Here is a 24,452-nt window from a genome sequence, read left to right on the forward strand (position 1 = left end):
AGTTCTGAAAAATTGGTGAGTGCTGATTAGAGGCTGGCTGCTGTGTATACCAACTTCTCAGTTCTGACTTGAGGCACTGGGACTTGAGGCTAACAAACATGAAGAAAATGTGCAAACACATGTGGGCCAGGACTCAGAGGAGCCAAAGCCCTGGGCTACAAAAAAAAAAAAAAAAAAAAAAAAAAAAAAAAAAAAAAAAAAAGGCAAAAAAGGCAAAAATACATACTGCTACAACCAGCCAGCTGCCCTTACATTACACTTCTTGGAGAAAGGCCCATAAAAAACCTCAAGGTCATTGCTCCTACTCTTCTGAGCAGAGAGGCTCCTTTATATCATAGGCAGCTATACAGCAGACTGCTTCACTTGAAATTTTGGCCAAACACCTTAAGGCTTTACTTTAGAACTCATCCACCAATATTGCATTCGACATTATGGTCTCCTATGGACTTATCTCTAAAATGCGCTTTGCTGTGCTTAGGCTACATTGAGGGAAGGTTGTATGTCTGTATGTCAATTTTAATGAACTTTAATTTTTAATATCACAGAAACAAACTGTGAATTTACAGGTTGAACTGACTAGAAAAAGGCACATGCACGCAAGTCAGTTCATTTTAACTTTCTTCAGATCTTATATGAAGTAGGAATATTTTGGATAAATTGAACACCCTGCCTCCTCCAGCTGCCTTTCAAATTGGTAACAACAACAGTGACAAAAAAAAAAAAAAAAAAAAAAAAGAAAAACAAAGAAAAAAGATAAGTGACTCCCACCAAGCTTTGTTCATTGGAATAGACAGTTATTTAGAAAGAAAAGTCAGTCCAAGTGCAACAGAAACATGGAATGACAGACAAAAAGAGAATGAAGAATACTGCCTTGGGAAAATGAGCTATGTTTTTATAGCTTTGTTCAAATTTACATCTGCGTTCTGACAATAATTTCAGAGGCACTGGGGGGCACTAGTACCTATTACTTCCTATGAACAGACGCACATTTCTATGCAGATACTTGAAGAGCAAAGTACTCCCTAGCAGCCTTTTAAAAACTACTAGGTACACTGAGATCAGCAATGTCAGAAGCTCCTTCAGGCATGTTTAAAGGAAAAGCAATCTCCTGCTCCAACTCCCTCTTTGGAGAATTATGTGAAATCAACAGATAGCTGACCCCAGAGACCACAGGAAAAAAAATTATGACAACTGCTCTTATGGTCATGGAGGTTGAACAAATCCCCAGATTCAAAACTCACCACTGGAAACACCTTGTCTAAACTACAGATGTATATTAAACAGCCTAACCTCCCAAATGACTTAATGAACAGTGGACAAACTACTCAGAAGAAAGGCTACATCATTTCCCTCTTTTTCCTTCTGCCTTCCTGACAACAGTGAAATTTCTTTGCGTTGTGCTTTGGTCTTTCACATAAGCATCAATTTCTAAACCCAGGAAAAGCTGGTCAACTATACGGTCCAAGTATAACAAAACCAAAACAAAGAGGTACTTTGGTGATACTGGAACTCAGGTCATATCCCCTATTCCCTTATTTGCAGGTGACCAAGACTGATCTGATAACAGAAATGTTTCTGAAAGTACCTTTCATATACTTGCTTTGAAATATTTCCTTATTTGCTAAGCATGCATATAGAGTAAAGTACTAGAGCCAGGGAGGAGTCAAAATTCCAGAAAGGCATCATGTTCAGTATTTCGTATCTCTTACCTTTCTACAGTTGTTTGATTGTCTAGCTGATCTTGATTCAGTTTGTATTCAGGGTTCTCAGTAACTGGTTTTGTAATACTTCCAAGAATATCATCTCCCTTATCCACTGCTAACCTTATATCCTCCTACAAAACAAACAAAAATATCACAACAGTTCTGTAGGCTTTTTCCTCTCTCTCTTTTTTTAAATACTTTCATAAGACATCAAAATAGATAAAATATTCTGTTTTAAAGCAATAGAGCAAGCATAGCTTGATTAAAACCAGTAACAAATAAAGACATTAAATGCTAAATATCAACTTTTTGCATGCTTACTTCCACCTCAAGATTGTATTACACTGAGTTTGAATTTTCATAATATATAGCCTTATAGTTTCTTCTGAGGCTAAAAATACCTCAAAAGTTTGACATATAGTTTTGAAATCCTGAAATAACTTTTATTTAAGCTGATCTGAAAGAACATTTGTCCATTCCTCAAAAGATCATGTTTTCATATGTAAGCAAATACAATCAAATTTATTACAGCGAACAAACTATAAGTTAAATTCACCACAACTTAAAAAAAGCTTCAGTTTCCACAAGAGTCATTACGCGTTTGTATATAAGTACACTTGGCCTGAAGGAATGCCCTGTTTGAACAATAAAGATTCTTTAACTTCAAACCAAGCAAAACAACTTTAATAGGATTTCAATGTCTCACATTATCATCATAATCTATTAACTTCAAATACTCTCCTTACTTTCTATTAATGCTGCTAGTCATGAATTAAAACACACTTTAACAGAAAACAGTATCTTTATACAAATTACATACCTTCATTTTGTTCTTCTTCCCTGTGTGTGCTGCAAGAAGGGAGCTGGTTGATTGCACATCGTTTGGTAGTTCCGTTTCAGCGAGCTCAGTCCCAAAGGACTGAAGAATCTGAGCTGTTTGCTTAACCATTTGGGCGAAACTTTCTATAGCCTTTTGGAATAAAAACCATTAAAGATGTTTCATGTTCTAAACACACACATACACACGGACACATATACACAAGATACAATCATAACACAAACCCATACAGCTGAACTACAAGACTGAAAAACGGTCTAAGTATAATTTTTTAAGCAAAAGGATCCATCACCATTAATTCCTTAATTGTATCAGGCTTGAATCAGGTATATCTTCCTCATATTTTTATAATCTGGAGCTATTTTACAACTTGAATTTTTTCTTTCTTCTAGCAAAAACAATAAACCTCAGCATAATATACTGTAGTGCCTTTGCTCCAAGCCCTAAGAAAACCACTCCCAAATTATTACTCATGTTATTTCTCTAAGATGACTAAGTACCATTGGGAACATCATCTCACTCAGAGTATGTCAACTTGCATCAACTGAAATCTGTTTTATAAATGATGGGGTATAAAACAGAAGGGCCCATTAAACTGAAAAGTTGAAACAATAACTAAGACTTACAGTGCGATGGGATAGCCATCTGTTATGGCAGTAATCCAGGGTGCCACCAAGATCTTCTGTTAATTGTGTTTTATCAATGTAACCCTGCAGTTCTGATACTGAGCCCAGCATTATGATCTGCAACAGCAAAGAGAGGGAATACGGTCAGCAGTGGCAAGTCCTTTATTAGAGATTCTAAGCCATATCCTTCAGACTATGATGGAGTAATTTCAATTTAATACAAAAACATGTGATGCAAGCATTTCCTTTGGGTATAGAAAAAAGTTGTTTCAACTGAAGATAATGTAAATTTAAGTAACTGCATATATGAACACGAGCATTAGGCTTAACAGCATATACCAAAATAAAGCTCATGAATTATACAACAGACAACTCCACAAGTTGGGTTTTTTGTTGTTTTGGAGGTTTTTCTTTTGCTAAAACATATATGGCTAACTTCTAGCAGAGCAACAGCATTTAGTTCATTACGCACTCATTTTTCCCCTCACTATCCTGAGTCCATGGAATAGAATAATAGTATCTCCACGGATTCCGCATGTAAGGATATGATTCCCCAAAAGCAGAAATAAGGGGATGGAAAGGAAGAATCTTATTTAAAGACTAACCTTTGAAATGGGCATCTTTTAAGTAAGAAAGTAACAAACAACAAAAAGTCCATTCACTCTCTATTTGTTTAGCACTTATAATTTCAAAATGTTTTCTTAAACGGAGTGCTTTACCCTTAAAGGCATAAACAAAGGGTTCATTGGTGATCTAACATCAGGCACCAATAGTATGTTCCCTCAAATGATAAGAAAAATGCAGTCTCCTAAAAATGTACTTGAAAAATGCAGTCTCTTAAAAATTCACACACTCCAAGAACAAAACAATCATGAACTAGCCAAAAGTACTGGAACTACCTTTAAGCACCTTTCTTTTTTTTCCTCACCGGGTGGATTAAGGTGCTTTAACAGATCCCTGAAAGAAAAAAAAAAAAAAAAAAAAAAAAAAAAAAAAAAGGGAAAACAGAGGACGACTTACAGGTACTTTCATTTTAAACTCATCTTTGTTGAACTTGAAAGCAATGTCTGACAGCGCTCGATGAAAAAATCCTGTCGGGCGCAACACGAGGACTAGCTGCAGATTTCCTGGGAAGGATGCCTGCAAAAGAGGTTCACGCCATTATTTTCTGCGTCTGGTTCCAGAAGGTGTTTTTAAACAAGGAGAAGCCTCTGTCAAACCACAGACCAACTGTAGCAAAGGCCCCCGTAAAAGAGTGACCAAGGCTCGTGCAGAGCACTTCATTCAAGCAGAATTTTACTCATCTTTGGAATGGGGATCTATTCTCCCGGTATCAAAGTTTTTGGGGCACGGCTGGCGTCGCCCCTAAGGTCACATCACAGTCAAAGAGGCATTAGCATGAGCAGAGGTGCCCGAGTGCTTTTTCCAGCAGCATTACTTTCACGGTTACCCTATCTTCTCTTTAATAGAGGGTGCCAAGAGAAAGCTCCGTTATCATCCAAGTCAGCAATAGGAAATTTGTTGTTTCTTCATGCATTATCTTGCTAGTTGCCTACACCGACTATTGGCACCCTGGCTGAAATTCTCAGGCAGTAGCTTAGGAGAATTAAGGTTGATTTTTTGGACAAAAATAAAAATTAAACACAATAAACCTCAACGAGGGTTTTCCTCATTCTTTTCCAACCAGTAATCCGATAGATCTTTTGCAGTTCTACAAGTGATATGGGAGGAAATCAGCAGAAAGGAGAAGCAAAGCAATGAAACCACATTACTAAAAATCAACCTCTGTTATGGCAAATGTTCACGTACTTAGTATTTAGCCATTCTTGAAATCATGCAAGTCTTCTCCCCTATTCAGTATTTCCACTGTAGGGAGGGACTGAAGCAAAAGCTCACTAAAGAAACAATTATTATAATGATTAGGCATGCGATTTTTCGCATTATACTCTCTGAAATTATGTCACACTTCTAACAAATTGGATTACTAAAAGAGAAATGAAACCCTAACTGACAGAAGGAACGGTCTGTTTCTATGTTTCTGTGCCAAGTAAAACTGTTAATATCTGGATGGTTGGAGAGTGGTTTAATACATATTCAAAAGTTTTCAAGGTTTTTCAAAGGTTTTTAGCTTTAGAGTTGACAAGCTTTTCTACTTAAAAGTAGTTAAAATTTTTTCTGGAAGGCTTCACAGGTTATCTTGCAGCTCCCCAGATAAACAGTGCACAACTGGGATCTCAATTTGATTGATACACCCTGAAGAGTTAAACTTTACAATCTGCCCCACTTCACTGATGTCTAAATTTTCTAGAAAGCAAAATGGATTCAATCTCAAAGGGGTGTGTTGGACAGCTAGGAAAAAAGTCCAGATAATGCTAATTTCCCACTAGCTCTCTCTTCTTGTACTAGAAATAATCTTACTATGTGTAGTAACAGTAGTATACCTCCTTGCCCGATTAACCCAGTTATCGGACACAAGCAGAAAGTGTGATAGAAAATTTCGACCTGTATTGAGAAGGAAAAAGTAAGTTTGTTTTCTTAACATTTATTCCTGATTACTGTAATGAAGCCAATGGCAAATTTGAGAAAGTGATTTAACTCACGCTAACAAACATTGCAAGAATAGACAAAGTTTTTACTAAATCTCCTGAAAAATATTTTTGGAGCTCTGTAGCCTATTGATATAGATTTGTACTAGTTTATTTTGTGCCTGTAACTACGACTGAGGTCTTAATTTTCTCGCTTGAATTCCCCAGAGTGAAATCTATTTAATGGCAACACCAACACTTCAGAACGAAAAGCTCCAAGAAGAAATATCTTTCAGATGATATGTTTTGGAAAAAAAAAAAAAAAAAATGATGGATGTTCACGTGAAATATTCACCTCGGCATACAACACCCAGACACAGAGCGGATGGAGCATACTATTTTTGTTTCTCATTTCACCTTGTCTAAAACATTGGGAAACATCTATCCAGTTAACTTCAAATTGAGTGTTTTAGTAGATACATTAGAAACATACAATGGAATGAAAATATTAAGTATGAAAGACACTGAGAAGTAATTTTTAGTTGCACGTATGAGTAATAATTTCTTCATTCTCCCTTTAAATTCTCACTTTTACACTTACTATTACATAGATTTTGCCATCAGAATTTTAAGGAAAATATTTAGACTGTTACTGAAACAGACAAACAAACAGTAGCAGCCAATTGCAATGCCAAATTTTTCTAAACTCTGTATTAGGTTTTATGAGATAAAGAGTTTAATCGCATGCCTGAATCAAGTCGGCTCTCTCATGCAGGTTCAATCCAAAGGAAGCACAGAGCGCACACCTTACAATCACTCTCAGCACGTCTGCCCAAAGCAGCACTGTCCAGATCACTGCACACTTCCACTGCTCACACTAACTCCCACTCACGGTTTGTCAGGAGCTACGGCTCTCCCGCGCAAGCTCGAATTCCAGATTACTGTGTGTTCTCGTCTCACGTGCTTCCCTTTTGTTTTCTTTTAAAAATGGTTTTAAAAAACAACGCCTACGCTGCCTGCCGTGGCTATGAGCCAATTCTGCAAGTCAACTGCAAAGGAAGGATTTCTACGGTAAACAATGTTGGCCCAGGGCCATCCCATTTTATCTGAGCTTACATCTTCACGTCTGAATATTACCATTTTCCTTATTTTTTTATTTATTTTTTTTTTTAAAGTTCTGGTGACTTGCAGAGACAATGATCTGATGCAAGAGGCACCCCTTAGGCGTCTTTGAACTCCATCCACCAGCCAACTTTGCCCTGAACAAAAGAGAGATCAACAACAACAAATTTCCAGCCCAGACCAGCAGCGTAGTTGTTTGAAGCCACTGTGTACTGAGCAAGACATAGCAAACGCGTGCTGCACCAAATGCTAACAGCAAAAACAGATACTCACACAAGTTTAATAGTGTCATAAAATATTTTCAAGGACTGTTTTAGTAGAGTTATTGAACACTGTTGTGACTTGAAGAAGGGTTTGTGTTGCCTGAAATTTTTTTTTTCCCCAAAAGCATCTTTTCTTACTAGCCTAATTAACTGCTCCCCCAGCAGCTCATCTCAAATATTCTACTATAACTAATTTGATGCATATGCAAAAAGAGACCAGGAATAAAACACTGTCACATTTTTCATACCCTTCATTAACTGATGGAGTCATCGTTTGAGAAATACTGTCACCTGTTCATAGAGAAATTGAGTGCCTTTAGGAGAGCTACTGAATGGGAGATTAAGACCATTCACTATTCTCTCATTAATTTAGCAGAAAGCATCTTAGAAGCTTTCTCAGTTCAACATTCCTAATCAGTCAGTTAGAAGGATGAATTTTTATGGCATCACTTCCTTTTCTAGGTAATCAATTTTACAGAATTTACTCTAGCTAGTAAGTTCTGGAAATTTATCTAGCCATTAAAAAGAAAGACACGATGTTTTGACTCAACCATAATTCTAACAGTCCACAACCACGTGCATATGACGCACAAGTCCCTCTATATACGGAGTAAAACCTGTTTGCAGTCTATTCTCTGCTAGAGTCCTTTTTGGTTATCAAAATATAACACTTTCACTTCTGTTCTTAAACAGCAAACTGCTTAAACAGCTCGATGGCAAAATTTAGCATCTGATAGGTCAGCTACAGTAAAGCCAGTTTCAGCAGTTGTGAAAGCAAGCTGACACACAGGACACCCAAAAGTGTGCTGCAAATCCTTCCCCGCAATGCCGTCACACAGCAGCCTAAGCTGGCAGTCACTGGCAACAGGGACTATCCCTGTCCCAGCCCAAGCCATCCCTTCTTCTCACTGGCATCAGCCCTGACACTTGTTTGATACTGCTTGATGATACCCGTGATCAGTTTTCTGCCTGTCTGTCTCCCCTCTTTACTTGTCCATCAAGTTAGGCAACTCCAACAGCTGAGCATAATGTTTCATTTAACATAGTTATAACTAAGTCTGCCCAAACCAGGAAATTATGCACAGCATAATCCTTAAATCAAAGCTTTCCAACACAAAGAGGTCTTCGTTGCCCTTCAATTGCCTCAAATCTGGAACATTAGAAGAACCTTCAGTGGTTAAACAAAATGAGAGCTACCTTAAGGTACCTCAAGGAAACAAGTTAATACTGCTCAGAAATAGGCCAACCTGTCTACTTTTTTTTTTTTTTTTTTTTTTGGGGGGGGGGGGTGGTGAAGCAGCTTTTCGCTGTATGCCCCAGGCCTCTGTGAGTGGAAATTCACAGAGACTGAACCCAGCTATGGTTTGAACAGAATGTAAATTTAAGTTGACTGCATACAATCTTAATGATCCCTCTCCTTCACAGGAAGGGGAGAAAGGGACCATCTCGAACACTGAAATCCATCCTGAAGTTCAGAAGCTGTTTTATAAGGGGACACAAAAATAAGCAGGTTGTATGTTATGTCACCAGTAAAGATGATATGATGCTGAATAACTAGTAAAGAACTATAAAAGCAGAGCAGGAAATAACCCTCACCTGCTCTGTGGGGGAGAGTGGGTGGTAGCAGCTTGTTTAGGGGGGAAGGAGGGACAGAGTTTCCTTGCAGATAGATGAGCTTTTGGAAAAGAAATCAACGCTTTTGAGTTTTTGTATCTCAAGTCTCGTCCTGTGATACTCTAGGCTTATTTAATACATAAGTGAATTACGTTGATAGATTAATCAGAGATATTAGACACACATCAGAGACATGTCAGACAAAGATGCAGTAAAAATAGAGTTGCAGTCTGCTATTCAGTCCCACTTGGCATCTGTGGCGCTCCTTCACCTACGCGTATCCAAGTGTAGGCATCGCTCAAGGAGCAGAGAATTTGCAGTTTCTATGGCTGAAACTTTTCCTTCAAGAGCTATCGAGCATTTCATTCCACTGCTTCTACACTCCTACAAAGGAAGGCCATTCGGATAAGCAGTTAATCCAACGAGCTTATTCTTCTACTTCCCAGGTAAACATCCAGCTTTCAAATATACTTTGACCATGTGAGCCACCAAAAAGCTAATGCTCGATTCTATTTTAGCCTTACTAATGCAGTTTTTTTTTTAAATATTTGGACCACAACTCCGTTCATTCTATGAAGACTCTCAATATAGCTGCATTACCAAAATTTGTGGGTTTGTTTTTCCTGCTTCACTTACTAGTACGCAGTAAACCACAGGGCACTTCTTTCCAAAATACCTCTGCATATAAAGGAGCTAATAAGTACTTTTTTGCAAACTACATCTATTCCTGGCTAGAATGAAGTCTCTTACATAGGCTTCTCATCAAGAAATAATCTTGACTAAATTGATTTATAAAATGATGTAGTTTTAAAACTAGCTAAAGAAAACTGAGATATTTGTGTGTTAGATCTGTTTGACGGTTGTGATATTATGACTGTTTTCAGTGTTTAAGTGATTCTGTTTATGCATTTAAAATATAATAATAAAAAAGAAATGATTGACTGTACCAAGAAAACTGAAAATGCCTGCACATGTAATGCTCTCAAGGCATTGAAACCAACATACAAAACCTTTCAGCATCTTCAAATATCCTTTTAATTTAGTTTATCACTGGAATTACTCATTTACAATAAGTAGAAAATTGATAAAAATATGTAATCATTCTAGCTTAACCACATTTAAATTTTTGGTGTTGCTTTGAACACAAGCAAAAATGCCTCAGATGACAAACATATCTAGGACTTGAAAGACAATTTTTTTTCCAAATTTCACCTATACAAATCGTCAAATGTCATTTCAGTTTTCAGAACACGATGCAGAGAGTTAGCTAGAAACTAGGCTAGCAGAAAACTATATGCAACATAAAATAGCACCTTTCATGACCATGGAGCATTGGTTACTAAACACATTTTTCCCCTCCATCATCCACTCACTAAGTGATTCAACCTCTCTCTATAAATAAGGCCAAAGAACTCCCAGCTTGGATTACTGTAATTCAATTTCTCACCTTGGATGCAAAACCAATGATAAGACTCCAGATGGCACAGAAATGGGACTGCCTGCCTCCGCAAGGTTTAGGTTGGTATTAGCACTCCAGTTTCTTCACTAGCTTCCAGTCTCCTCCTTCTGCCAGCTTAAGGTCTTGGCCCTAAGCTTCAAAGCAATGAATAGGCTAGGCCTCCATTACATTGACAGCTGCATTTTGATTTATGAAGAGCTAAGAAAAAAACCACAGCCCTTTGGACAATGCAGTCCAAAACAGAAGGCATGGAAGCGGCATGCAAAGCATTCTCAGTCAAAGATGGCAAATCATGACGCAAACTTCCACAGGAGGCTGGATGAAACCCAAGTCTGGTCACTTCTAGAAAGGGTTGCAGAGTTTCATAACTGGGTAAAGCTTCCTCATGAGCTGAATGACCTTCCTACCAACTTCTTCCTAAAGATCAATTGCCTACATATATGTTATTCCCCATGCATCAAAGTTTATTTCTCCTGGGCTTTCAACATGAGGCTTACTGATGGCTGTGAGTGAAACTGTCCATGATGCTGAGAGCAGATTTTGTGCAGTGTGTCTAAAAGGTGAGCTAACACTTCAGCCTTTACCCAAAGATGTGGGATAACAAATAGAGACATAGACCATGTAATGACATAAGTTCAATTTTTCTTTTTAAAGAAACCACACTGAAACTATGAACAGCGAAGTATGAAACACTGGAACACAACGATTATTACAGTGCCTTGCTCCTACACCATACATTGAATATTGTTTCCTTGGGATCTGATAATGCAAGGAAAAGAAGAGTCATTTATTACTCCAGGAAGGGGGGAAACATGCTATGTTTTGTCAGGTGTTTGTCATTCACCACTTCTCTCAGTTGGGACATTACAGAGTGGTTTTATTGACCTCTGTGCCTGCACCTCACTCAGAAGTCCTGCCTTATTTCTACAGCCCTATCCACTTGCTCAGCCAGGGGAGTAGAAAAGGTCAGTAGACCATTAACCCTTTGCCTGCCAGCACAACTGCAAGGTCTGCTGTCTCCATACTTTCAGCTAGGCATTTGACTGAAAATGAGACATTTTAATACAAATTTAAGCTGAAGAATCTCAATCTCTCTCCCTGTCAATCTCAGGAAAAGTAAGGCCTTCTTTCAGCCTAACACCTCTGTTGTTGTCTGCTTCTGTTCTGCTGTTGCTGTATGTTCTTCAACAGCAGTCATTCAGAGTGAACGGTGCAGCACTGGCCTTCCCCTACTTCTGCCAAAAGTAGCTTCAGATGGTCTTCATAGTCTTGGTAGACCCAAGAGCAACCATAAAGTATCAACATGAAGAGATTAGTGTAGCACTGGGCATTTTTTGTCACAAAAAAAATAATGACTCCTTCCACCAATTACAGCTACCAACAAAAAAGGAAAAAACAAAGGCTATAAAATTTTCGTAAGATGTTTCCTACATTAATTTCAGTTTGAAACAAAAAAAAAAAAACCCACCTCCTTTGTTGGCTTTGTTTCAAAATGTGTTTCCACATGCACTAAAACAAATCAAATGTTTATATGCAAAGAGTCTTGAAAATAAAACCAGCTGGAATGAGTTTTTGGTTATTGCTGGTCAGCAGCTGCTTAATGCTCACAAATACATTTCCTAGAGTTGTCAGGGCATTATTGTCAGGCAGAAGCTCCAGCCAGAGGATTTTGTGCTGACATCTCTGATTTCACAAGTCAAAAGGGTCTACCACCTCAGGGCGATCACAGAACATCACAAAAGACTGCAGGGTAGATGTTGCAGGAACTAGAGCAGATGAGCCAAACACCAAAATTCTCAAATAAAGCGAGAATAATATCCTCACATATAGCCATAAGTTTAAGCAACACAAAGCCGTTAGAGAGACCAGGCTTTCAGACATCAATTTCATTCTGAATCACCCAAATTACACTCAGATACTTCAATCATCAACAAAAAGACACAAAATCTGACATTTAGGAGAACCAAACAAGTTAAGCCTCTAGTTACCCTTGAGCCATTTAAAACCCACCTATCAGCAGAATCCAGCAATCTTGCACCAGGGCTTTGGTGCAAAATATGCACTGTGTATGACTGGGTAAGGAAAAAAAAAAAAAAAAAAAAAAAAAAAAAAAACACACACCACCACACAAAAACCATCAACCCCCTACACACACACCACAACCTTCAGCACTCTCTACATTTAAGACTTAATACAGTTCTCCAGGCAGAGACTCCAGACATCAACACAATCACTGTAATTATAGACCTGTTATCACAGGAAACACATAATCAGGTCCTGCATATTGTGCTTCTAGGCAAAATAACGCACACTGGAGTACAGTTACTGCAAGCAGTAATACCACAGTTCTAAGCACCAACACAAGCAAGTGTCCAACATAGTTGTAGTTGCCCCCCAAATTCTCACCCTAAATAAAAGCACTGTCACCTATATAATAATTACATGCTGTTGAATAGAAAACACAGCATTTAATTTTGAAGAGATTCACAAACTACATAGAAATAACTACTTCTTTCATCAACTATGCTGCACTTTCTTTCCACTACTGAAATCTCAAACATGTACCTCAAAATTTCCACGAGCTTCAAAATCAGATTTTGACAGTATTTCTTTACATTTTCAATTGTAAAGTTCCATAAAATTCTTCATTGTGGAAAATGTATTAGTGCAATATTTTATCATTATATACTCATTCAATAAGAGTCATATTGTAACAGTAATGTGGTACCTCTAAATAAATACATTTTAGCATACAATAGACAAACAGTTCTTGGATTAAAGTGGGACTACACAAAAATGACATTTACAATTTTGATTTGCCCTTCACTTTACAGAAGTAAAATTTTCAGGGATAAAAAAAAATAAAGAAGAGATGCTTACAGCTCTGTTCTTCAGCACTTACTGAAAAAGTTATAAATACTAATAATTCAAACCCAAATAATGAGAAAAAAACAACATAGCTTGAACAATATAAATGAAGCATATCTTGAAAAAGATAAATCTCTTCTTCCTACTTGTATATTGGGAGGGGAAGCAATTCTTTAAGAATTAACTCTTAAAAAATAGTAATTAAAAAGAAGACGGAATTTAACTGTGTGTTGAAATTGATTCTAATAGACACGTAAGATTTTCTTGGTTAAAGTTAAGCTTTGTTTTCATTCACACACCACAGGAGTTCTTGCACCTGAATGCCTGTCACAAGTGGCAGGCTTTCAGGAGTCAGTTCCTTGGGCACGCTATTTAAAATGTAGCTGATAAAGCCTGTTACTTTCAAGTACAAACTGTTTTTAAGTCAGGACCCCAAACCTCAAATCTTCCTGAAAAAGCAAGCTGACTTGAATAGTGAAAAGCAGTTCCCAAGCTCTGTGAGATGCAGAGCTGCTGATGCAAAGAGCAGGTCCCACCTGGAAGAGCAGCATGGTGCCCACACGTGCACACGCATATTCCCAGTGCCGCCTTAGGTTGACATTTTCAGCCACAAGCTGTATGAAAAGCCTGTTATGGACACATGATGCTGGGTCCCAGCTGGTTGAGACCAGAAAAAAACTACTAGATACTAGTCAAGTGTGTATATGGGTATTTTATATATATATATATATATATATATATACACATACACACACACACACTTTATATAAGCGTTTTCTATATTTTTATTTATAGAAGAAAGATTTGGAATGGAGATCTTTTTAAGGATTTAATTTAAAAGAGTACTCACTGCTATCCGCAGTATAGAAGCTTTCACAGAGGTCCATTTGTCCTGTCTGCGATCTATGACAAGAATAAATCCAATTCCGGCATCTCGTAAACTGAGTTTGGAGGAGGAAAAAAAAAAAAAAAAAAAAGAAAAAAAGAAAGTTTAATTAAATGTATAGGTAAAACCATTCTTGTTCTCTCACTCAAAAAGCATAGTCTGGACATTAGAAAAAAAGTACCTTGATGTTTTTGTGCAGACTCTTCTTTATTTCAGATGTTTACCTGAACATATTCTATTCACATTTTTTTAAAAAAAAATGCAGCAACCCCAAATACATTCCATAGAGCTTCAAACTATATTCAGATCATGAACTGTTCACGAAAGGCAGGTATTCTACATTTCTTGTACAGAGATTATTTCAGAAGAACATAAAACCCATCGATTCTCCGAAGTTTTGGTGCTGATATAATCCATCTGTCACGCTGTTTTCAACAGTTTAAATCCAGGATAAAAACAAAGCCATTTTCCTTTCACATCTGCTTTTAGCCTTCTTTTTTGATTGTTTTCCTCCCTACTAATGTCTAAAACGCCTTTAAAATGCAAATCCTTACAATCATTCCATGATCCCGATCTGTGCATCGGAAATTCTTACACCCTTCCTGGTTAACAAATTTGTCCTCAGGCATGTTTTTACGTTTACCAAAACAAAACCCCCCCCCCCCCCCCGACGGCATTTAAAAACTCAAAGCCACAGGCGAGAAAAACGAGGCAAGACAGACTTCTCCAAAACGCAAACATCTGAAAACGATCGCGCTCACACCGGCGCGCGATGACGACCTTTCTTTTTCGGCTGCGTTCAGCTGCACGCGCTGCCGCGTACGAACAGGGAGATCGGCTCCCGTTCTGCGAGTTCGCATCCGAGCCAGCGGTGCGGTGCCAGCAGCGGGCCCTCCCGGCCAATCGCAAGCAAAACAAAAATGGCAAGCCAATACCGGGCAGAGAGATGCAAATTTATTACCAAATAGACTAGAAAATAACACTTATATGTGCTGCTGTACTCTCATTCCAATTTAAAATGGGGGAGGAAAAAGGAAAAAATAAATCATGCTAACTTATTGCAGGGCCAGAACAGTCTGTGCTGTGCAACGTTTGTGAAACTATCATGTATCTGTTTGTTATCATCATACTTTAAACACAACAGAAGGTTAGGATTTCTTATGCAAGACTGAACCCTCTGAAAACACAGGCTTTGGTTGATAAGATTACACTGATAATATATTAAGAACAGGATATCAAGGAGGATGAAAACGACAAGTACCTAGACATAGCATCTCAGGCTAACCTTCAGAATTAGAAATTTTAACACCAGCTCCTCTCCTTTATGTATTGTAAATGCATAGAATAAATATTTAGGGGAAACAAGAATATTCAGAAAAAAAACACAAGGAAACATCAATAAATACTTTCTTCCAAAAAAGCTAATAGTTATTTTAACATAAGAAAATTTTAGAAGCAAGCCCTCACTGCCCACATTCAATGCATGTTTCTTAACTCTTGCCTTTGGGTAGGATAACGATGATACACAGCGTCTGTGTACTTGACTCGTAAACCCAAATCACCCCAGCAGACAAACAGGCTTTTACATTAGGAATATACTTACCACTACAGTGAGTTTCACTGATTTACTAAAGACCTCCTCCCTTCTCTTTCTTTTTTCGAAAGGCACACAGGGGAGAGAGATGCAGGTTGCTTTTCAGCATCTTTGTGTTTCCTGTTAAACGTTCCCACCATTTTAACCTTTTGTCACGGAGCAAAACAAAATGCTAATAGCAACCATGACCCAAAATAACCAGGCAACAAAATGAACTCTTTGGGTCACACAGCCCTACATGGATGAATGGAATCAAAATGGTGCAGTAACTGTTCTCATAACAGCTCATGTGGGTTTGGGAGAGTTTCAAGTCTATCAAAGTGCTATTCCACGTGCTCAACAGAAGCCCTTCGGAGTCCTGAAATTTCTGCCCAATTCATCAGTGCAAAGCATGATCTCAGATCCAACAGAGCATCCAAATAGTTGTAAGGTATTTCCAGAACCTACTGACATCCTGCACAACCAGAATAAAACTGAAGCCTCTGACAGGACATCCATAAGATTTCTTCTCAAGGCAAAGTACTCCACTTCAAACCTTGCACACTCTCTTAATACAGATTGCTTAAAAATAAAGTGCTCTATTCTGAACCTGTCATTACGTTTTGTATACCACTCAACAAAATATAATCCATTAATAGGAGGACTTAAGTCAATATTTAAAAGCTATTTTGGTACCCCGCTACCATTATCAGATCATATAGAACGAGATGAATGACAGGAAAGCACAGAGGAAAGAAGTGAAATAACTCCAGCTTGTTACCAGAAAGTGTTAGAAAGGTAGCGGTTCCTTTCACATGTCAAACTGCTCCTAATTTTAGGATTGTTACTTAAGATACTCTTGACAACAAATACCTTAACAGCAGCATCTTGTTTGAAGGCACTGGCTACTGAGTCTGGGATCCGGATCCAGCAAGTGGTCAGCAGGGAGTGACAAACAGCAAAGACATCACATGAAACAAGGTGGAGACCTCCTGATTGAATTGTGGGTGCCACTAGTCCATCTTTACTTCAGCCATATTCATTATATTCTAAGTATTCATCTCACCCCTTCCTTCCCTCCCCATCCTTGCTGTATTTGATCAAGAGTCTTGCTTTTGGCTTCCATAATCTGTGTCCCAGGAGAAGCTTGCTAATGGACACAGCCTGTTCCCTCTCATCAGGCTTCACCTCATGCCTCATTCCAGTTGTGCTGTACACAGCTCTCACTAGCCTAGCCCAGGTGGTCAAATTTATCCAGCTCACTCTCCAGTAGTCGCACCATCACCACCCTTATTTGTTTCCCATTCACCTCTTGAACCATTCTCATGCCTTGGTGCCTTGTCCCAAGCATAGCTCAGAAATCGTCAGCATTAAAAAAAAAACATTACTAGCACCAGTGACCAAATCAGTTCTCCTTCTTCCCTTTCCTGCATATCCCAGTCCCCTCATTATCCAAACTAAGCCTCCCTTAGCCTATGCTCCACTTATCTTTCAGTATTTTCCCTTAGGCAGACACTTCCCTTGGCTGCAGTCCTGCCTGCCAGTTGTCTCGGGCAGCTTGCCCATGCTGCCTGCTAGCAATAGGAGGCACCTGCATCCCATGAGACAGCCTTGTACTTGCAGCTCTGGTAGCTCACCTGGGTCTAGAGCAGCTCACCTGGCAACCACAAGGAAGCTCCTCCTCAGGCCTTGGATGAAGCATGTGTAGCAGGACAGTTTTAATCACAGGCTCAAGTAGCTTTTGAGCATCTGTGACCTGGGATTTAGATAGATTTTCCTCAAGAAATTTCCCTGACATAAAGGCCATCGTTCTCATAAATGTCAAGTCCCTGAGTCCTTGACCAAAGGACAGAGATACTTGAACTTCTCAAACAAAGGGCTGTCTGAACGTTTGAAAAGCACAATGGATTGTCCCTAGCCTCTGGGGAACAATTCAGCTATTTCAGTCAAACACTAAAACAAAACTCCAGTGAGATGCTAGGAATAGGAGAAAAAAAAATAGCAGAGCTGTAAGTGACTGGAAATTGAAGCTTATGGTGAGAAACTGCAGACAGCCTTAACAAAAGTACCTGCCTATTAAGGTTTCTTGACATTTTTCTTACAATCGCTGGCTTATTTATTTTAATACACAAGCTTGTGCCCACGGTACTTTCTGAAAGATAATTAATAAGCTTGTAATTGAAATTTATTATTTCCTTCCTGTCTCCCTCCAAATACACAAAACCCCCACATTGCGAAATAAGTTCTGTTCTTCTGTTTATTCCCAAGCACAAGGAACAGAATATTTTAGGAAAGCAGAAAAACCATCCGTGTTCTGCAGGGAATACGTCTAGTAGACTTACAAGGGCCAGGTCAGAAAGGTTGAAAGCAGAAGAACAGGAACAGGGGCCACAGAGTATCTTTCCTCTGAGAAAGATACTTCCTATGGGAGAAAATACAATAGAAGGTGGACTATCCGCTCCTGCCTTCGGGGACTAGCGTAAAATCAGTTGCAGAAGGTGGGAAAGAAAGGGCAAAGAACTTTCCCTACAAGCACTGACTGCAAGTGTAGAGCAATAGCTGAGTTTTCCTCTTAGTGACTCCTCCGCTTTAGATTGTGGTGACATCTCCCTTCTTTGTCTCGTTTGCAAGACTTATGATCTCATGTACCTGGGGGAAAGGGTGGGAAAGCTTACAGAACACAGGATTGCGGAAAGAAGCTTCCCTCTGGGATGTGTGAAAGCAATTACATAGTCATCATCTGAAAGATCCTTGCTTTTCTCTAAAGTAAGGGTGGTGACAACTGCTACACAAGTAATTCCTTTTGCTTTTACACTGCTGGATGAGCACTGCTGGCATACATTGCTTTCTACTACAAACAAAACAAAACTTCAGGTTTGCCACAGTAACTTGATAATGCCAAGCTTCTGGATGTTTAAAATTCAGGGCAGCATTTTTGGCTACAAAAAAAAAAAAGCTTAATAAAAACTGAATTTCTTAAAGTTCCATTATTATACTGTAGATTTATGTTATACTCAACATCGCCCATCCAGCAGGTAAGTTTGTGGCTGGTCAAAGGTAGACTGGTGTACAGTGCAGAACAAAACAAGTTTGAGCTCAAACAGGTTCAGCATATAAATGAAGACATCCCAGTAACCTGGACACTAGGGAAACGAACATTTTGAACAAAACACATTCCCATCATGCCTGCATTGATAAAAATGCTTCCAGCAGCTATCACTTTGAAATCAGATACCATCCTACATTCAGTCATCTGAAGACAAGTTAAAGTAGTCAAGAATGGCATCCTCTATTCCTGGCCTCAGAATGGGCTATTGGAAACCAGACACTAACTAGCAAGGTTATTATTTCTCAAGAGAAACTTTGCATCCTACACTTTAAGAGGCATTTCAACTGACTAAACCCAAGTCACTTCCTTCCAAGGCGAGTGTGGGGGAAAGACAACTCTTTCTTATACATAAGTGTTTCACAGATATAAAAAAGGAACCCATTAAGGTCCTTGACAATGAATGAAAGCAGAAAAAAAAAAGAAGCACATCTTATTAGCTTTTATACGCTTTAGAAGACATACGGCAAAGAACATGGTATTAATAAAGCAAGACAGAAAACCCCCCTACTGCAACTATGAAAAAAAAACAATTCAGCTAAGCCCTGTGGTGCCAGGAACCAAACGGACTAAAATCCCTTTCATGTTATCCATTTTATACAGGCCTCCCAGCAAAGGACAGGACAGTAACAGTTCACCTGGCATAGCCATACCCACATCTTCCCTCCTTGCATCCCCTATGTAGGATGATCAATGACTAGGTAAGTTCTAGAGAATGCAGTTTTTCATATGGCAGAAGAATTCAATGGTTTACAAATTTAACAAAGAAAAAAAGTTGTAAGATTATAAGATCTAGCACCCAGACAGAACTGATCTACAGCAGTTTCACTTTCCTGTATTTCTTGATTGCTTATTATCCTAAAGGCTATTTTAAGTAGTTTCAAAACTGGCCAATTTATCCATTTAATTCTGATACGAAAGCCACTAGCTGATTGGTGTTTTACTCATGAAATTCCTTTAAAACATATTTACAGTTTATTGGATCTTTGAGTGTTTTGATATTACGACACCTTCTTTCTCATCATCCAAAATGAGACAAAGATTGAAGACCTTAACCTCAGAAATCACCATCTTTAAGGAGAGTAAAACTGTCGTGTGTTTTCTTGACTAAATGATGGAAATAAGAGTATATTCCACGCTCCAGAAAGCTCTGATTTGAAAGCTTCAGATATCACAGGCTTTTAGAGCTACATAATTCACAGCTCCAGAAGGCCCATGATGGAAGCAATTTTAAAGCAGGCACTGAAGGAAGACTATAAATCAGATATTGAGCTTTATATTGAATAATGAACTTTCTAGTTTCAACTAGATTCAACTGCTGTAACAGCTTGTAGATTTTATCACAGTATCTAGGCTGAACAGTGCTTTGTAATGCTGCTGATAGTTGAGTCCTTACTCATTTATCTTCTAAAAACCTGTACTTAAAGGACTACTTAAACAGGTTAATTTGAAGAATACCCTGGAATGTAAAAATAGTTTCAATTCAACATTTTATAATGCTTTATAACACCAGCATTACACATGATATGCCAAATTCGCTATGTAAACACACAGATCAAAATGACACACACACCTAACAGAAGCGTTTTGACAGATGGAAAGTGTTACTTTCCAACTAGATATATTTGCTGTGAACTAGCATGCTTTAGAATTGCATTTGCTATTTTTATGATAGAGGTTTGCAGAAGTATCAAAATACTGATCAAAATATTGGTAGCAAAGAAACAATGCTCAAAAAAAAAAAAAATACATAGAATGAAAACACTTTCCCAAAGATAGCTGCAGATACAGTTGCATGGTATCACAACATTTAATTGGTTAGACAGAAAATAGCAGCTTAGTGCCGTAGATGTGTATGGATGACTAACTGAGGTCAATGAAAACTGCACAGATCTGAGAACAGAGTTGTTATTAACAAACATAACATTTATGAACATCCAGGTAAGACTCTTCAGCTATCCAGCAGGCCTCCAGAGCTCCTAAAGCAAATGAGCATGACATTTCTGTTCGATTCAAACTGCAAGCCTGACATCTCAGCCTGGATTTCCCTGCGAGTCTCGCTCAGTTGAGGTGCATAACTAGACTACCAGACATCAGTTCTAATGCTAGCAAAGTTTATGAGATAAATCTATGCAAGAGCAGCCTCTAGTGGTCTGTCCAAAATCACTGAATGACAAGCGTAAATGATTATATAAAACTCCCGACAGCAGTTGCATTTCACCCAGCACAGAATGTCACAACACCCTGCGATAGGAATGTGCAAGGAAACCTTATACATAAGGAAGGAGGCAGCATTTCTCATCGATTATTTTTAAAATCGGATCTGAAAAACACTGCTTTCTCCTCCCAGGGTATAATTTAATCACTATGGATAGAACAGCATGCACACTGCACTACCCTCATTTTCTTTCTACGTTGGAATCCTGTGAATACATGATTTCTTAAATGTGCATGCAGAGAACTCCAGCATTTCGACATTATCGTTACTTTGGTTTTTGACAGTTACTCCCTTCCCATCAGAGAAACAAGATGAAGCTGCATGGAAAAAAGAAGCAAATCTGAACTTTCGTGTTGGAACAAGACCTGTTCAAGGTTCTCATGATCAGATAAGGCTCAGATGAGAAATTTTACCTGTTTTTCTCACTTCTCCTATGAACTGTTTTGTTTTTCCACCTTCTCATTCCAGTTAACCTTATTCCTAAGCATACCACTGATGAAAACCTTATCTGCTCCCTCTCTTATTACACTTACTTTTGGTCTCAGCTGTTTACAATTCATGCCTCAAGTACTTTCAAAAAACATATGCTGTATTTCAACTCTCAGAATTGAGGAATCATCAGATACTCAAATTAGTGCATCAGGAGGCATGCAGTATCTAGAAAGAAAAGAACTTGGATGAATGCTAGGTTGTGAAGTGGCGTACGTGAGAAAAATGATAGGCAAATGATTATAATTTGCTCATCAGGCAGAAGAGACCAAAAGAAGTCACAGAGCTCAGAGGAAAACCGTAGTAAAAATGCTTTCAGAAAAATAGATAAGCATAGACAAGACAGTTACACACGAGGTTGTGCCAACAGTGAGACATTTCAAAGGCCAGATGAACAGCAGACAAAAATAACGAAAGCAACTGCAAAGAGCTCTAAGGAGCTGATACAAGTTAAAAACTCTGGAAGTCTTATCCAAACTTCACAGATTCTCCTGAAAGGACCTTGGCCCAGTGGTTAATCCACTCCAATCCCAGTTCCGGTTTTGAAAAATCCTTCAATCATTGCAAGACTGTAACAACAACACTTCACTGCATCTGCCCCATGGGGCAAGAGCCCACATGGAAAATGGGCTACCGGAATTCAAGATACACTGTAGATGAGGCAAATAACTCACTGATGACCAGAGTGGCTGCTCTTAAGCCTTGGTTTCAAAGGAAACCACATGTCTTTATCCTGCACAGCAGAATAAGTCCCTTGAAATTGTGTGATACAAGTCCAAATGCAGTCACCTTAGGCACTTCTCCCATGAATTACTTTTTATGTTCCTTAGCTAAATTAGCAGCATTGGTATGCATCTCGTTTATTTGTTTTTGAGTATTTACACTGATTTATATAGCAAGCAGTTCCATTTCTTATTTCCCTATCCACTCAGCTTCAAAAATGCTAGTATCAGTATCTTTTGACTGATCCCTTTAGCTGTTCTCCATTATCTCCAATATTACTCTGTCCCCAAAACAGACTCTTTCCAACTTTCAAGCCAATGGCTCAAAAAAAAAATTTTTTTACTGATTGGAGTACAGTAATGCTAGCTATATTCCTATCATACATGCTAACAACCTTTCTGCTCTGAAAAGCTTATGCTGTAAGGGGGAAGTTGAGGGAACGTAGCCAACGCTATAAATTGGAACTGAAGTGACCAGGCATCATCATCTAGCTGTGCTTGTACCGCATACATTGATTTCCTTTCCGTGGTACCTGTCAGCCTTTTTATATGGCAACTTAGCAAGTTTTACGCCACTGAGAAACCTCTCAGACTAAAAATCAGAATGGGTCAGACGAATTTCTACAGGTTAGAAGAAAAAACTTAAATAATCACATCCGTTTAGTACGTGAAACAGACTAAAAGAAACATTTTAAAGAAGTTTTCATATAATAAGCAGAAAATTGAGTATAAATTCTTCAGGCCACACAGAATTGCTGCTTTTGTAAGAACCGTTTGAAGACAGACAACAATTCTGAGCACTTACTTAGGCAGAACTGCAGATGGCTGAAATAGGCCACATTATCCTTGAGGGACTGTTAAGAATAAATAGGTCAGCAAAGGCAGAAGTGCTCTATGCTGGTTAAGTTTAAGTAAATGTGAGCAACAGAAAGCCTACATGATCCTAGTTTTAGGATTAGGAAGTCAGACTCCATAAACTCATTTTTCCAGCTATTGAGAATTACGGTATTTGACTATATATATTTCCAGTGCTCTTCAGGAGCCATTAATGCCAAAGGATTGACACAATCTTATCTGAAACGCTGCGTGGTATGTTTTGAAAAGGTTAGCTCCTACTGAAATAGGTGTAGAGAAGATTTGCCTGGGAGAATAAGGAAATAAAAAGCCTTCTGAGGCAATCCATCTCATTTAAACAAGGAAATCACTGCTGATGTATATATCAAGTACAGGAAAGCATACTGGTATCAAATGTTTTCTAATATATTAAATGGCAGAAAGTTTATTCAAGCTAAGCAACAAGCAAGAATAAGTTGAATTTTAATATAATGTTGCTATATCCTTCAGGCAATGTGGCACCTATGCAACACCTCCTTCCTCCCTCCCTCCCCCAAAGCCTTTTGACTTTCCTGGTCAAAAATCAGTATTTATGTCACCGCTCCTTAGGTAACTCTTATTAAATGCTTTATTCAAGTTGTTTGTGTCTTCCCCCCACCCCAACATCCCTGCTTAATTAAACACACCATCAATGAGGCTAACATTCAATACTCAATGGCCAGAGAAAATACAACTGAATCTTTTTAAAACTTTATTAAATTAAAAGCTTAAAATGTTGTTTTCCCTAAAACCACTCATCTCTGAACTAAGCATGCTGAAGGACTTCATTACTTAACCTTCCCTTTTTTCTTAAGTACATCCACCAGCCCCAAATGACTGCATGATTTTCGAAGTAATCTTGCTAAGCTTGACAAAGCGAGTAATGAAACACATCTAAGTCCAGTTCCACTCCTCTTTTTCATCCTCAGCTGTCTATCTGCATTATTTATTGATGGCAACATTTCACACTGTTTATAAAATTTGCAGAAATCCTTTCAAAGATGCTTGAACTATAGGTGAAGCCGAACACTTCACTAATTTATCAAATCGATTTCCAGTAGCCTAGATTACAGTGAAGACTGCTTCTTGTAGACTACAAAGCAGCCTTAACTTCAGCAACCCTTTTCTAAGGCGCAGAAGATACCAAAGACCATAAAGTTGTAGCTACAGGATTTATGAACTCAGTGCTCAGCTCATTAGCCCAGAAATTGCTCATCAGAGTGGCAGGAAGACAAACTAACCAACATCTCAATCATTTAGAATTAAAAGGTACTCAGCTTTTACCTGACAGCACATTATGAACTTATTTTTCTAAAATAGGAGAACGAAGTATTAAGTCAGTCACCAAAAAAACAGACACCCAGGTAAGGGAAAAAAAAAATAATGTGTTAAATTCTCTGAATATTTAACTGGACTAATGAAAACCTCTGCATAATACACAGAATTTTAGTAATTAATTTTCACAATTTTGCATTGCTCAATTTACCCCATCTTCTTACCAGATTAAGTTTACCTCTGGACAGTGCATCATCCATACAGAGCCTAGATACTTAAATCCTCTAAGCAC

General features: G+C 38.3%; 1 protein-coding gene across 3 annotated transcripts in view; it reads right to left on the minus strand.

Annotated features, from left to right (window-relative positions):
• MCF2L (MCF.2 cell line derived transforming sequence like) overlaps window positions 1–24,452 on the minus strand; it is a 106,175-nt gene that overhangs the window by 27,251 nt on the left and 54,472 nt on the right. For all 3 annotated transcript variants that reach the window (XM_062601681.1, XM_062601683.1, XM_062601682.1), the window contains exons 4-8: window positions 13,869–13,959; window positions 4,188–4,307; window positions 3,168–3,284; window positions 2,524–2,673; window positions 1,710–1,834 (exon numbers count right to left, since the gene is read on the minus strand). In XM_062601681.1, coding sequence (XP_062457665.1) covers window positions 1,710–1,834; window positions 2,524–2,673; window positions 3,168–3,284; window positions 4,188–4,307; window positions 13,869–13,959 — 603 coding nt within the window. The remainder of the gene's footprint in view (window positions 1–1,709; window positions 1,835–2,523; window positions 2,674–3,167; window positions 3,285–4,187; window positions 4,308–13,868; window positions 13,960–24,452) is intronic.

Source organism: Rhea pennata, chromosome 1, assembly GCF_028389875.1.
Source record: "Rhea pennata isolate bPtePen1 chromosome 1, bPtePen1.pri, whole genome shotgun sequence".
Taxonomy (NCBI): domain Eukaryota; kingdom Metazoa; phylum Chordata; class Aves; order Rheiformes; family Rheidae; genus Rhea; species Rhea pennata.